The 14,044-nt window shown below is 37.0% G+C and overlaps 1 protein-coding gene across 1 annotated transcript in view; it reads right to left on the reverse strand.

Annotated features, from left to right (window-relative positions):
* Positions 1–13,670, reverse strand: part of map1aa (microtubule-associated protein 1Aa) — a 72,415-nt gene extending 58,745 nt beyond the window's left edge. The window contains exons 1-2 of the mRNA XM_023292904.3: positions 13,485–13,670; positions 12,268–12,369 (exon numbers count right to left, since the gene is read on the reverse strand). Of these exons, the coding sequence (XP_023148672.3) occupies positions 12,268–12,369; positions 13,485–13,635 (253 nt within the window). The 5' untranslated portion in view covers positions 13,636–13,670. The remainder of the gene's footprint in view (positions 1–12,267; positions 12,370–13,484) is intronic.
* Positions 13,671–14,044: the final 374 nt, after the last annotated feature.

The following is a 14,044-nucleotide window of genomic DNA, read 5'->3' on the forward strand; positions in this document are numbered from 1 at the left end:
TATTTGCCAACGTTGATCTGTACGTTACTAAAAACCAATGAATGAAATCACACAATTACACTATTGCACACTATATGTATCGTGTTGCCATGGAAACGTATGTATTTAGTTGGTGATGCAGAAATAGCATAAATATGTTTTTATGTTTGGTCCGTTTAAACTGCTGGGACTGCAGCTGATATAACTCAGATTGGAACATTGATTAGTTTACTAGCATTTATTACAGAGAATATTCAATCAGTAATATTAATTCCACTTTGATTTGGCCAAAAATTACAATAATATCCTGAATTCTGGGACAGAGTCAGACCTAAATGCACTTCAATGCAACATCATGTTTAAATAGGCAGTTTAAAGTTTCACAGCTTTAATGTGCAGCTGTAAATAAATACATTACGCACGTTTGCCAGTTTTCTACCAGCATTCCTGTCTTGTATCATTTGCAGAAGCAGCTTTTTACCATCATAAATTTTCATATTCCTCATAGTTCTCCATTAAAACAACCTGTTGACTAAAGAAGGTGTACACAATCGGTTCATTTTGTGTGGAAGAAGAATCAAATGAAGCGTTAAACGCCTCCTTTTATGTGAACGCGCACAGAATCTGAAGCAGAAAACCAGAGTTAGCACAGAAAGTTGATGAATACCTTTGTGATGTCCATTAACTCTGACTGAAGCTTTAGTTTTTGTTGAGCTGACTTACACAAAGACAGCCCGGCTATGTCGAACTTGTTTCATAGTTCAGCCTTAAGGTGGAACAGGTGAAGCTAAGTGCCTTAAACCTGCTTTCTCTCCAACAGCCAGCAGGGGGCGATGCCTCCAAAAGTCTGGTTGTATAGAAGTCTATGAGAAAATGACTCTACTTCTCAACTGATCTGTTACCTCAGTAATCATTTTTCTCAGGAGTTTATGGTCTCAGTTGCTAGTTTCAAGCCTCCTTTAATACAAAATGATGTTCATTTTGTAAATTATGATTATGAAGAAAATGCAAAATAAATCAGGGTATGTTTTACAGCAGAGCTACATTATTTAGTTTAGAAGTCAATACAGTATGTGAGTGTTGAGTTTTCAGTTACACTGAGTCACATTTAAATTTAAATTTGCTACCAGCAACGAGGAGATTCTGGCCTCCCAGTTTAAAATGCTGCACTCAGTGGCACATTTGAAGTCAGAATTTTCAATTTTCAACAAGGAAAACACCACTACAAGTCAGATTACCTACTTGAGTAATGTTTCTCAACCTTGTATTATATAACTACAGCTCTTCTCCTCATCTATTTCTTCAGTTAAATGAACAATTTATCTTTTCAGAAGCAACAAGGCAAGTGGCAAAGCAAATCTGGAGGCAGCCTTGTTTTTTTATTCCCCGCTGATGAAAGTCAGAAGATGTTTCTTCGTGCTGAATGTATCTTCCAGCAATTTGCTCCTCTGTATGCACCTTTTGCATTTAGTCAACAAATTTTCTTCATTTGAGGTCTGACTTCCCACTTCTGAATAATAAAAGCAGTATTATACAGTTTATTTAATCTGTTTCCAACCCTAACATAACAGAACAGGAAGTATAAGAGAAACAGATATTCTAGATGATGCTAGTTGCAAAAAATTTAAGCCTGAAATCCAACATATGTTTGAGCCTCTTTGAATTCTGTTTTGTTGCTGGATGTCTCCCTGCATGATTGGAGTGGTTTTAAATGTCATCTAAGTTAAAATACCTGTTTTTACTCCACCAAGAAGGCGGAGCCTCGGCAGAGTTGTGTGACGATCAGCATTGGTTTGTCCATCTATTAGCAACATTACTCACAGACGGATTTGGATGAAATTTTCAGTGAAGGTCAGAAATGACACAAGGACCGAATGATTAGATTTTGGCAGCGATGCGACTTATAGTCTGGATCCACGTATTTGTTAAAGATTTCTGTGTTATTACGAGAGAGCGGCATGGCGTCACTGTAACTATGGCAACAAGTGAACACTACATCAGCTGCCTGCTGATGATCACATGATTGTGATCCTACTACAAATCGACTGTTGAGGACTTATCAGGACTTATTCGTTGGGAATTATACAAGGAACAATTGATTAAACTGTGGGGGTGTTTCTGAGTCCCATCAATTCCCGCCGCCTGCTACATATTCAGGTCATACAATTCAGTATCCATACATAACATACACATGCATAACACACACCTGTGCTCAGCGCAAGGTCATTTTGTTTGTGGGTACATCTATATTAAATGGCAGCATTCTATAGTGTCGGGATTTCTGCCACAAATTTTTTCAAGATTTCAGCCCTCAGAAATGATACGATAGAGCAGCCTTGAAGGAGTACTGCGTTCTCTGAGTGCTTTTCTTGTTTTATTCTGCCTTTAGTTGAAAATGACCTTTTTTGTGGTCTGACTTCCCACTTCCAGGTACTGAAAGCAGTTTTATTTACATACTTTTACAGCTTCATTAAGATATTTCCAACATTAACCAATACAGGAACAAGAAATATAATGGAAACTCATATATTAGATGATGCTGGTTGCCACTGAAATCCAGTATTTGTTTAATCTGGGTTCTGGCAGTGATTTGAAATTGCATCTTCGGTAAAATAGCATTAATTTAACAACCAAAATCCTGGTGTTTATTCTAAATTCCAAAGCATTTTCCACTAATCTACACATCTACGGTGTTTGTTGGAGGGTTTTATCTTTAACCGCCGCTCGGTTAAACCTTTGTCAGACGACATCAGCTGCTCCTCTCAGCTCTTAAAGCCTTTTCTTCCCACACAGTGCATGTTTGTGTCAGTCCTGCGGCTGCTGTAGCTCCGGGGAGACAGATCAGGGCCTTCCGACCGGCCTGAGAGGCTCGAGGGCTCTGGCTGTCCTTCAGCACATATGCCACCCATCAGGGAGGTCACTGCCATCTTGGCTGCCGGAGCATTTCCTCGAGTCTGCCGGGAGACGCTACCAGAGGATGATGTTATTTCCCTGCAACACATATTTCTGCTCTAATCAGATGCTGATGAAAAACTGTCTCAATTTCTGCAGCTTACAGACTGATTGCACGCCTCGTCCCGGAGAGGTTTCTTGGAATGATCATACATCCTGCATCTAAATCCGTCTGTCTGGAAAGATTGTTCATTTTTTACGTGCAGATCTATGTCAAATAGAAGAAATAAGACTCGTATCTCACCATCTAAATGCTAATGTCAACATGATCACGCTGACAGAGATGGCGCCAGATGAGAAGCATCAAATCCATTTCGTTTCATCCTGACAGGGAAGTGAAAATATGCAGCAAATTTAATGGCGTCGATCGAGAAGTTACTGACATATTTCACTGACAATCAGGCCTGGATGGTAAAACAACTGTAACATGTATTAGCAATAGACTCTTCATTAATAGAAATTAAAAAATAATTTGATAGTTTCATTTAAATGCTTCAGATTCAAACTAAAAAGTTTTGTCTTCCAAAATCTGTATTTTTACGGATTTTTTTCTTTTTTCTTTTACATTTTTTTCCCCACTTATTTTTAAATATTAGATACGTGTGTGTGTATATATATATATATATATATATATATATATATATATATATATATATATATACACACACACACACGTATTTAATTAATTTAATTTAATTTCACTGAGGTTTATTTCTTTAATGATTTATTCAACAAAAATGTTGAATAAATTCACCATGCAAATTGCAAATGCATAAATAAATAAATCAATAAATAAGAAAGGCATTTCTTTATTCAACAAATAAATATGGAGAGTACCAGAAATGAAACATTTCATGATGAATTGTTCAGCTGTGTGTCTCAGTCCTACTCACAGCTACAGATGTCGACCTCGTGGTGTCACTACTGGAAATGTCAAAGGAAAACCAAGAATCATCGAGTTCATCCTCTGGGAACCATAAATATCTGTATAAATATTTCAGAGAGCCTTGCTGCTGTTATGATTACAAAATTAAGTTAGTCTGAAAATAACAAACATGATCGTTTCATTCAATTCATAAAAGCATGAAAGCCATTTTCTCATCTAAGCTGAAGCTGTTTGGACCAACTGAGTCCTTCTGCTGGTAGATTTTCCTCTGAGCAGCCATGATGACTGTGCAGCAGCTGTGTTTTAATATTCACAACACACACACCGAGGAAGAAAATCCTGCAAACACCTCGCCAGGCTGCTGCCAGAGATTCTCCTGAAAGGTAAACACGAACCGGGAGGGCGACTCTAAAGCCTCGTGAGGAGGAAGAGGAGGAGGGTTAAAAGCTCTGACCTTCGATTTGAAGGTGCCCTTTGTTTTTTTCTACTGCCTGGATCTGATCAATTTTCCAATGTGACCTTTGAGAGGCAGCGAGCAGCACAGGCGGGTTTCTTCATCCCACCTCATCCTCCTCAAGGCTCGAGGATGAATCCAGTCAGGCTGCAGAGACGTTTCTTGGAAAAGGGTTTTAATATCTGTAAATGGACGACGAGTGCTTTAATGGCACCTTTTCAGTTATTGAGCTTCTTCTCTCTTCACATCCACCTTCTCCTCTGTTCACTTATTTTTACTCAAACATCTCATATCAATAAGACCAATCATCACAATAATCCTAAAAAAACCCTTCATTTTCATATTATAGTCTAAAGCTGACATGCATCTTTTACTACCATGAACACACTGACTGTATTTTATTTATGAATCGTCCTGCTGCCATAGATATTCACTGGAGCAGCAAATGTGTGTTAATCCACAGCTGAAAATAGCTGCCAACAAATGCAACTACTTCTACTGTTTCTATTTCAAGTAGCGCTTGTTAAAATACTACAGTTTCTAGTCGTCTTAAGAAGCAAGTTTTTAGATCTTCTCGATGCCTCAGACAAGCGTGAGTGTTTTTCTTCAGCACAGTAATCTCAAAATATGAACTACCAGCACAAACAACCACTGAATCTTTGGTAAAAACATAATTTCATCCATTTGTATTCCTTTATGTTTTGAATTATCACCTATTGCCTCAACTTTGGGTTGTTCTTTACAAAAATAAAGACATTTATACCATTGATTGATGCAGAAAAGGCACAAATAAGGACCTAAACATAATTAAATCCATATGCATTCCATCATATCTTGAATTGTGATTCAGTGCCTTGATTTGGAGTTTTCTTTACATAAATAAAAACTTTTTTTTTTAGACGCCTCAGACAAGTGTGTGTGTTTTTCTTCAGCACTGTAATCTCAAAATATGAATTATGAGCACAAACAACCACTGAATCTTTAGCAAAAAGACACAATTAGATCCATTTGTATTCTATTATATTTTGGATCGTCACCTGGTGCCTCAATTTTGGGTTTCTCTTTACATAAATAAAGACGTTTATGCCATTAACTGTTGCAGACGAGGCACAAATAAGGACATAAACATAATTAAATCCAAATGTATTCTATTATATTTTGGAGTGTCATCTGGTGTCTTAATTTTGTGTTCTTTTTTACATAAATAAAGACATTTTCACTATTAATTGATACAGAAAATGAGCAAATTTTTGCATGTTTTTAAAAAAAAAACTGTATTATAGTTCTCTTATAACAGATGCTGTTTTGCTTTATGAGAAGCTGAGCACATACATGGTAGTTAAATGCAGTTTTATGAAACTGAAATCCATCTAATATGCATCAGTTCATGATTAAAGCAGCCCTCGTTTAGCATTCCTTAATCAATAATCTATTAAGTGTGAACTAATAATAATGCTGCAAATCCTAAAAGAGTAAAACCAAAAGTTACATTTCTTGCATAATTTCATTTACAAAAAAAAAACTAGGATCAGCATGTACAATGTACATTTGCTTGTTTTCTTTGTTTTTTGTCACAGATATTTTACTGTTTACATTTTTATAACCTCAGCTAACCAGGCGTTTTTCTCTCTGCATCAGCTGTAGAAAGATGTTTCACCATGCTGAATGTATCTCCAACAACTTGCTCCTCTGTTTAGTATTTCTGAGCCATTCTGCATTTTTGTACTGATCCAGTATATTTTATTTATATTTTATTTTCCTCTCCTCTCTGCACTGTGGAAACACCGCCTGCAGTTCAGCCAAAAAGTCTCTGAATTTTTATCATACAAAACTTTCACATTTACTCTGAGCAGCAAAGAATTTTTCTTTTTTTTGCTTTTTTTTATAGGATCTGACCAATTTTTAAATGAGACACAAAGAATAAACAGATGATAAATATGCACCAATGGGTTAAAATCCCTTCATTTTTCAGTGCTATGAAGAAAATAAACCAATAAAGCATAAACAGGGGTTAATAAAAGTTCTAATTTTAAACCACTTTAATATTGTAATTTTATGAGTAAAAACCTAGAATGCAGCAGACTAGGTTCTCTAATGTGTCATAATGTAGCTCTGTGAAAGACTGCATGCATTAATAATCTCCATAATAAATTACTCAGATCTCAGCAGGTTGATTTTCTTTCATAGACCGTCTAGACAAATCCTGTAAATTACTGAAATATAATCCTCTGTGTGTGTGTGTGTGTGTGTGTGTGTGTGTGTGTTGCTGTATTACTCATGTTGTGGGGACGTAGATGTGTTTGCAGAGTCACAATGTAAGGATTTACCTTCCTTTAGTGGACGAAAAACAATATCTAAACTGTAAATAATTAACATATTAGGTGGTTTAAGGTTCAGTTATGTGTTAGATGAACAGAAGTTATGTTTAGTGAATGTAAGTCAGTATATTATGATGGAAACATGGCTGTGTTTGTGTGTTTGTGTGGGCTTTATGTTGCCAACTCGTCCCTGCGTGTACATGTGATACCTCCATGTCTTCCTGTCCTTTACTGCAGTGACTGCAGCTGGATAAGATTTCAATCAGTGTGAGCAGAGCGGCAGACTGAGCCTTTAGAAGCAGCAATCAAAGACAAAGTAATCAATAAAGTCTGAGTGGAGCCGATCAGGCAGAACATCATGCAAATGTGTGCAACATTCCAGCTCTCCTGCAGAGTTTCAGACTTTCTGCACACCATTTATTGTGTTTACATGCTCATTACAATCCAGTAAATCAGAATTAAAGCAGAAATATCGACAAAAATGGCTAATTTTTGAAAAACGCCCCACTTTTTGCTTATTTTCCAGAATAAGACTGCACTACCATGAACACAGACACTGTAGATTGTACATGTACGTCGTCCTGCTGCCACAAAAACTCACTAGAACACCATATGTGTATTAATCCACCACTAATAGTAGTCCCTAACAACAACATTATTCCAGCTGTTTGTGTTCTGAATAATGTTTGTGAAAAAATAGTTTCCAGCTGTTTTAATTAACAGTGTTTATACATGAAAAAATGTCAGCTGTACTGCTGAATTTCTCGCTTTTTGCTTTAGAAACGAGTTTCGTCTGTTTTTTTTATACTTGAGGTAGTTTTTACCATGATCACATGCTCTCAAAAACACCAATAAAGTAGATTAATAGAAAAAAAAATCACTTAAAATAACTAATATAAGAGAAAAACTACTTTTTTCTTGCTATATTGAAAAAAGTGCTGTGAACACAGACACTGATGTTTATTTACACTCACTTATGTCTTCCTGCTACTCACTAGAGCATCAAATGTGTATTAATCCACCACTAAAAATTGTCCCCGACAACAACGTAATTCCACTGTTTGCATTATGAATAACATTTCCAAAAAAACTAGTGTCCACCTGTTTTAATTATTTTAACTAATGTGTGTGTGTGTGTGTGTGTGTGTTTGTGCATATATATATATATATATATATATATATATATATATATATATATATATATATATATATATATATATATATATATATATATATATATATATATATATATATATATATACATGTATAACATGTATATATAAACATAACTGTTTTGTGAAAATGTTGTTTCCAGCCACTCTAATAAACAGTTTTATCAATTAAAAATGTCACTTGTACTGCAGAGTTTTTCACTTTCTGCACTTAAAATGGTTTTCATCATCTGTTTTTTAATTTCTGAGACCATTTTTACTGTGAGTACATACACACAAAAAGACCAACAAATCAAAATAAGGCAGGAAAATCAGATAAAATGACCAATATTCAACTGAAACTTCACTTTTTTGTTATTTTAAAGAATAAAGCACAGACATTGTAGATTATTTAGACTCCGCTGCCATAAATGCAGCTAAAATAGTCCCCAAAAACATCATTAGTATCATTGTTGCCATTTTGAGTGATGTTTATTAAAAACTACTGTTTTAATTAACCTCTTCTAAGCCTTAACAATATCACCTATACTGCAGAAATGGTTTTCATCCTCAATTTTTTTTTCTGAGGTTATTTTTACCATGAATACATGAACACAGAAACACCAATAAATCAGATCAAGGCCGGAAATCAAAACAATTGTTCATGTGTGCTGCAATAACTAAGTTACTGTGAAAATCTCTCCAGTAGAGCACGTCAGCAGTAATAGGATTTATCATATTATAAACGTATTTCTGAAGGTTTTATTTTAGGCTCCACATTTTTACAGTTAGTCTTGTATTCAGCCATGTAAACTGAGCTTTAAACTGATTTCCTTTTCTGTTTTTCTTTGAACTGAATCAGCCTGCTTGGATATCACGACGTCCCGGAAGCCCAGATTATTCCCTCATTCTGCCACGACGACTCTTTGCACACGTAACATCTTTGTCATGCAAATACTTGCATGTAAACCCCCACAGACTCTCTGTTAAAGTGAATTTAGAACCTGGACATACATCTTGTCTGCTGAAACTGGGCTGCTCCGACTGCAGGCATCTCATTTAAATTACATTTCAGGTTACTGCAGACAGAAGACAGTATCCAGATTAATTGAGAGGATTTGAAATGTTATTAATTAGAACATTTTAAATGTTCTAATTAGAATTAGACGAAATATCTGGGACTAGAATTTCCTTCAGGATTAATAAAATCTTATCTGATCTTATCTTATAACTTAAAGAAACATCCTCTGTAAATAAACTTTATTATTACATAATAGTAAAACCTTAAAATACTAAAAATCATAATAATAAAGTTCATAAACGTCTAAAATTGCTCACAGGGTCTAAAAATCTTGATCTGTGGCAGCACTGAGCTTCTTTCTGTAAAACCATCACATCAGAAAGGAAAGAAACAAGACCACAAGGGAGATAAGCGAAAAATAATAATAAGCATATCGTCTGGGGGAAAGACTGAATCTCTGCCGGAGGTGAGACAGAAGAAAAGCCTGTTGGTGATAATTGTTATTTATCAGAAAAGAATAATTAAAACTTGTTGTTGGATTATTCATGAAGCTAAAACCCAGCAGGACAATGAGGGTGAAAAAAAATCAGGCTCTAAGGGCTGTTTTTATTTCAGAGAAGTTGTTAAATATTCCTGCTTCCAGCTGCACGTCTCCAGAGGGAAACATGTCGGTGAAATGCGAGGCTGTGAGTTTCTGCATCCTGAGTTTATTATCATCGACTGACTGACCTAACGTCACATTATGCAGAGCCGTGCCTGACTGAGAGGCTTCAAATAACTTGCAAGTCACAGACAGCAAAATTTTGATCTCCGAGCTAACTTTAAAGGAAGCTTCTCAGACGTAAACGTAGCACAAGTTTTAAAATAAGATTGTTTTTAGTGCACCTGTAGCTTTAGCTTAGCATAAACACAGGAAACAATGGAAGAAAGAACTTAAAATCAAATCAAACGAAGACACTCTATAGCTTAACTTAAAGCTAAATAAAGACACTCTGTAGCTTTAGTTTTACAGGTATTATTCTGGTTAAGAGGTTACATATTGTTTGATTTAATTCTTAAAAGCAAATAATGTATTTTTCTGAACGTCTATGATGCAATATGTGTATTTGAATTCAGATTTTGGAGAATTATTTGAGGTGCAAACTTTTCCTAACACACACATGGTTGGCACTAGGATGTGGATGTCTATATGTAAACTCATCAAGTCATACCTGTACTTATCCATATGTAGATTCATCATGCCTGGTATATTGTCTCTGCTCTTTTTTTATTATTACATCTTTATTTTTTAGTCCTGTTGTACTTTTTGTAATTCTTGTGCTTCCTTTTGCCTCATCTGTATCCAGCTGCTGTAACATGTAAAGTTCCCCAGTGAGGGATCAATAAAGTTGATCTTATCTGATCTTAAATCTAAGTCAAACCTAAAGACAGATCTGGGGTAGGTGAGGGTTATTACTCTGCCAAGGAGGCGGAGCCTCAACAGAATTATGTGACAATCAGCATTGGTTTGTCCGTTTGTTTGTCTGTTTCTCTGTCTGTTAGCAACATTACTCAAAAACGGACTGATGGATTTGGATGAAATTTTCAGGGAAGGTCAGAAATGACACAAGGACCAAGTGATTAGATTTTGACAGTGATGCGGCTTAAAGTCTGGATCTATGGATTTGTTAAAGATTTCTGTATCATGGCAAGATAGCAGCATGGCATCACTGTAACTATGACAAGTGAACACTACGTCTGCTGCCTGCTGATGATCACATGATTGTTATCCTACTACAAATCCACCACTGTGGACTTATCAGGACTTATCCATCGGAAGTGATACAAGGAACAACTGATTAAATTGTGAGGGTGTTTCTGACTCCCATCAATTCCCACCACCTGCTACATATTTAGGTCAGATGATTCGGTATCCGTACATAATGTACACATGCATAACACACACCTGTGCTCAGTGCAAGGTCATTTTGTTTGTGGGTACATCATATTACATATTAAATGGCCGCTGTAACGCTGACTACAAGTGAACTCTATGTTAGCTGTCTGCTGACAATCACATGATTGTGATCCTACTACAAATCCACTGCTGCAGACTACAACTTTTTAAAAGATTTCATCCGTCGGAAATCAAACAATTGAGCAGATTTGGTGTGCTTTTCTTGTTAGAATTGTGCCAAGATGTCAATTAAAATGTTTGTAAAAGTGGCTTTTAGTGTATATGCTGAAGAAATAATCATATGTACTGAGTGTACGATGATGACTCTGACATGTGTGACTATATTTTAAAGATACATTTCACAGGGATGAATGAGTCTTTGGCTAGCAGATAAATCTAGATGTCACCAAGATTGTAGGGAATCAGAAGACATTATTTCACCTGATTCCAAATACCACACTTGAAATGAACTCTAGACCTTTTATCTGCTCCTTGTAAATGAAATACTGAGGGAATAACACACACCTGGCCATGGAACAGCCGAGCAGCCAGCTGTCCGATTAGTTTTGGTCCCTTAAAATATGTTGTAATTCCTACAGCGTTCACCTGATTTGGACGTAAGTACCCTCAAGTTAAAGCTGAAAGTCTGCACTTAAAGGACATCTGGATTGTTTCAGTTCAAATCCATTGTGGTGGTGTACAGAGCCCAAATGCTGAAAATTGTGTCAAATATTTATGGACTTGACTGTAACTTTTCTGACATCAAACTAATCCTTTAAAACCTCAATGGAATACTGCAACGTTCACTCTTTCAGTAGCCATCAGTCGCCTTTTATCCAGCGACATACTCATCATGTGGAGCAGCTCGCTCAACAGTGGGAAGTCATGACCATTTAACCGTGCAAGTCGTATAATTAAATGTGTTGATGTCGGGTCACGTTTTGTAGAACTTGAAGAACTGTGCAGACCAAAAATCAACATTTCTCAGCCTCTGTTGCTGCAATTTTGAGTCCTGTTCAACTCATCTGTGTAGTTCTTCTAAACACTGTGTGGGAGGACGGATGCACACTGAGGTCTGACGGCTTTTTTACAATCCTTGAACACTCATTTCCATCCAGTCTCCTCTGAGCTGCTCCTCTGACCCTACAAAGCCACAATGAGATGCTGAATCTGCCATAGCTTCTGTACACGAGTGTGACAACCACAAACATCCCAGTCAGATCTACATCAACACTGTCGCCATCCATCTCCTGATCTTACGTCTCCCCCAGCAGGCAGCAATCGGTCTCATCGATCCTGACATGCAGCCTGGTCAATAAGAGCTGCATCGGTTGCACATGTGCAGAAAAGCGATCAAAAGAGGGAAGAACTGGAATCTTCACGTCAAACTGAGCGTCTACGTGCAGAAGGAGCAACAAATTCAACTCCTGATACCATCACAGCTCAGAGACGGCAGCTACCAGCCGAGCATCACAACAATAAAGGTCGATAAAAGTGGAAACCACACATGCCACACAAACGCCACTGAATAACCGCTGCTGAACAAATTTCTATAAAAACTCAGGCTGACCTTTGAGCTGCGATGAAAACTGAGCCGTGTGTCGCGTCTCAAACAGCTGCAGCTCCTTGTTCAGGTCGAAAACAGTCAGATCAATGTTCCAGGAGCGCAAACCTGTTCCAAGAGAGAAGATGACATTAAAAATACATATTAAAAAAAAAAAAAAAAAGATGATGCACAGATGTTTATTTTATCATCTGACAGTGAAAATAAGGAACAAAGTCATTTCTGGCTAGTTTTACACTAAAAAAATCAATAAGAAATGAAAAAACTAAGAATTTAGATGCAGCAGATGTAGAAAAATAGTCTAGTGACAAATGGAAATCATAATGATATAACTGGTTAGCATATTCCTTCCACAGTGCTGAGCTTCCTTCAACTTGTGCTGAGCCTATAAAACTTCATGTAGCATCACTTAATAGTGCATCTAGAACTGCCTTTGCATTGACAAACTGCAAGCATAAAATGCAGCTTACATGTATTAATCTGCAATAATATGCTGTACATGCTCTAATGTAGGACAGAAAGGAGCCATTCTGCATTTGCTAATTATAGCTTTCTTAAATTAAAGTTGTGAAACCAAGATATTTACTTGTACATGTAGCACCTGCAGTATCATAACATTAGCCACAGAAGTGGAATCTAACACTTACAGATGCACATTTAGGTACTTTAACTGACTCTTCTCCTTTTTATTTTACCAATACTCACACACATTTTAGGGTCACATATTGTACTAGATTAAGATTTGTACATGCAAAACTTGTGCTGAGTGTATAAAACTTGATGTAGCACCATGTAATAGTGTGCAAAATATCTAGAACTTACTCCACATTGACATGGCGTTTAATCAGGAAAATATTTGCATTATTCAACATAAACCAGAAAACAGCCATTCTGCACAATTACTACTTTTGCTGATAATACTGTATTATACCTGTTTTTAGACGATATTATTTGCTCTTTTACTTTACTGAAAGATGAGTAACAAAACTTTTTCCACTGTTTGATGGCAAATAAGAAACTGAAGCCTGTTTCTGATCAAATTGCATTTCCAGATTTGACAGTTACTGAGCGATCGGCTTGTTTTTACACCCCAGAGTGAAGATTTAAAGACAGTTTGGAGGATAGAAACAGTAAAACAGCTCCTGTTTAGGTTGAATTTACCACCAGGATGTTTACAGCTGCAGCCTGATCCTCCTCCTCTGACCGCCGCTCGGCCGGCTCACCTTGTGAGATCTGTTTCCTGGCAGCTTCCAGGTGATGGCTGGTGGAAACCTCTCCGATCACTATGAGCATGCGGTAGTTCCTCTGCTGTCCATGCTGCTCCTCTGGCTCTGCTCGCTGCTCACAGGCGGCCGCTGAGATGGGGATCTCCATGGTAACAGTGCCACCAGCGGACGCTGAGCCCTTTTCCATCTCCATGACAACTGCATCCGGAGCAGGCACCATGACAGTGCAGGATGCTGGTGGGAGGAGTCGGGGGCGTGGCTTGGCAAAGCGTGGACGTTTGATTGGATGGCAAGTTATGTGGCTATATGATGTCACAGCGTTTTATTGGGTAAAAGGAAAAGAGGAATACGAGAATTTATGTTGATCATATTTCCTGTATGAAAGGTACACTGATGGGAATTGGGGATATTATTTATTATATTGTTCACATGATAAAACATCCACACATTCGCTGTCAGTGTGTGATGAAACCAAATGAGTGTTTTTAAACTTTGGGGGGTTACTGAGTGTAATCAGAGCCACTTCCAGTCTCCCTCCATGTGTTTTATATTAAACT

Source organism: Amphiprion ocellaris, chromosome 1, assembly GCF_022539595.1.
Source record: "Amphiprion ocellaris isolate individual 3 ecotype Okinawa chromosome 1, ASM2253959v1, whole genome shotgun sequence".
In the NCBI taxonomy this organism is placed as follows: Eukaryota; Metazoa; Chordata; class Actinopteri; family Pomacentridae; genus Amphiprion; species Amphiprion ocellaris.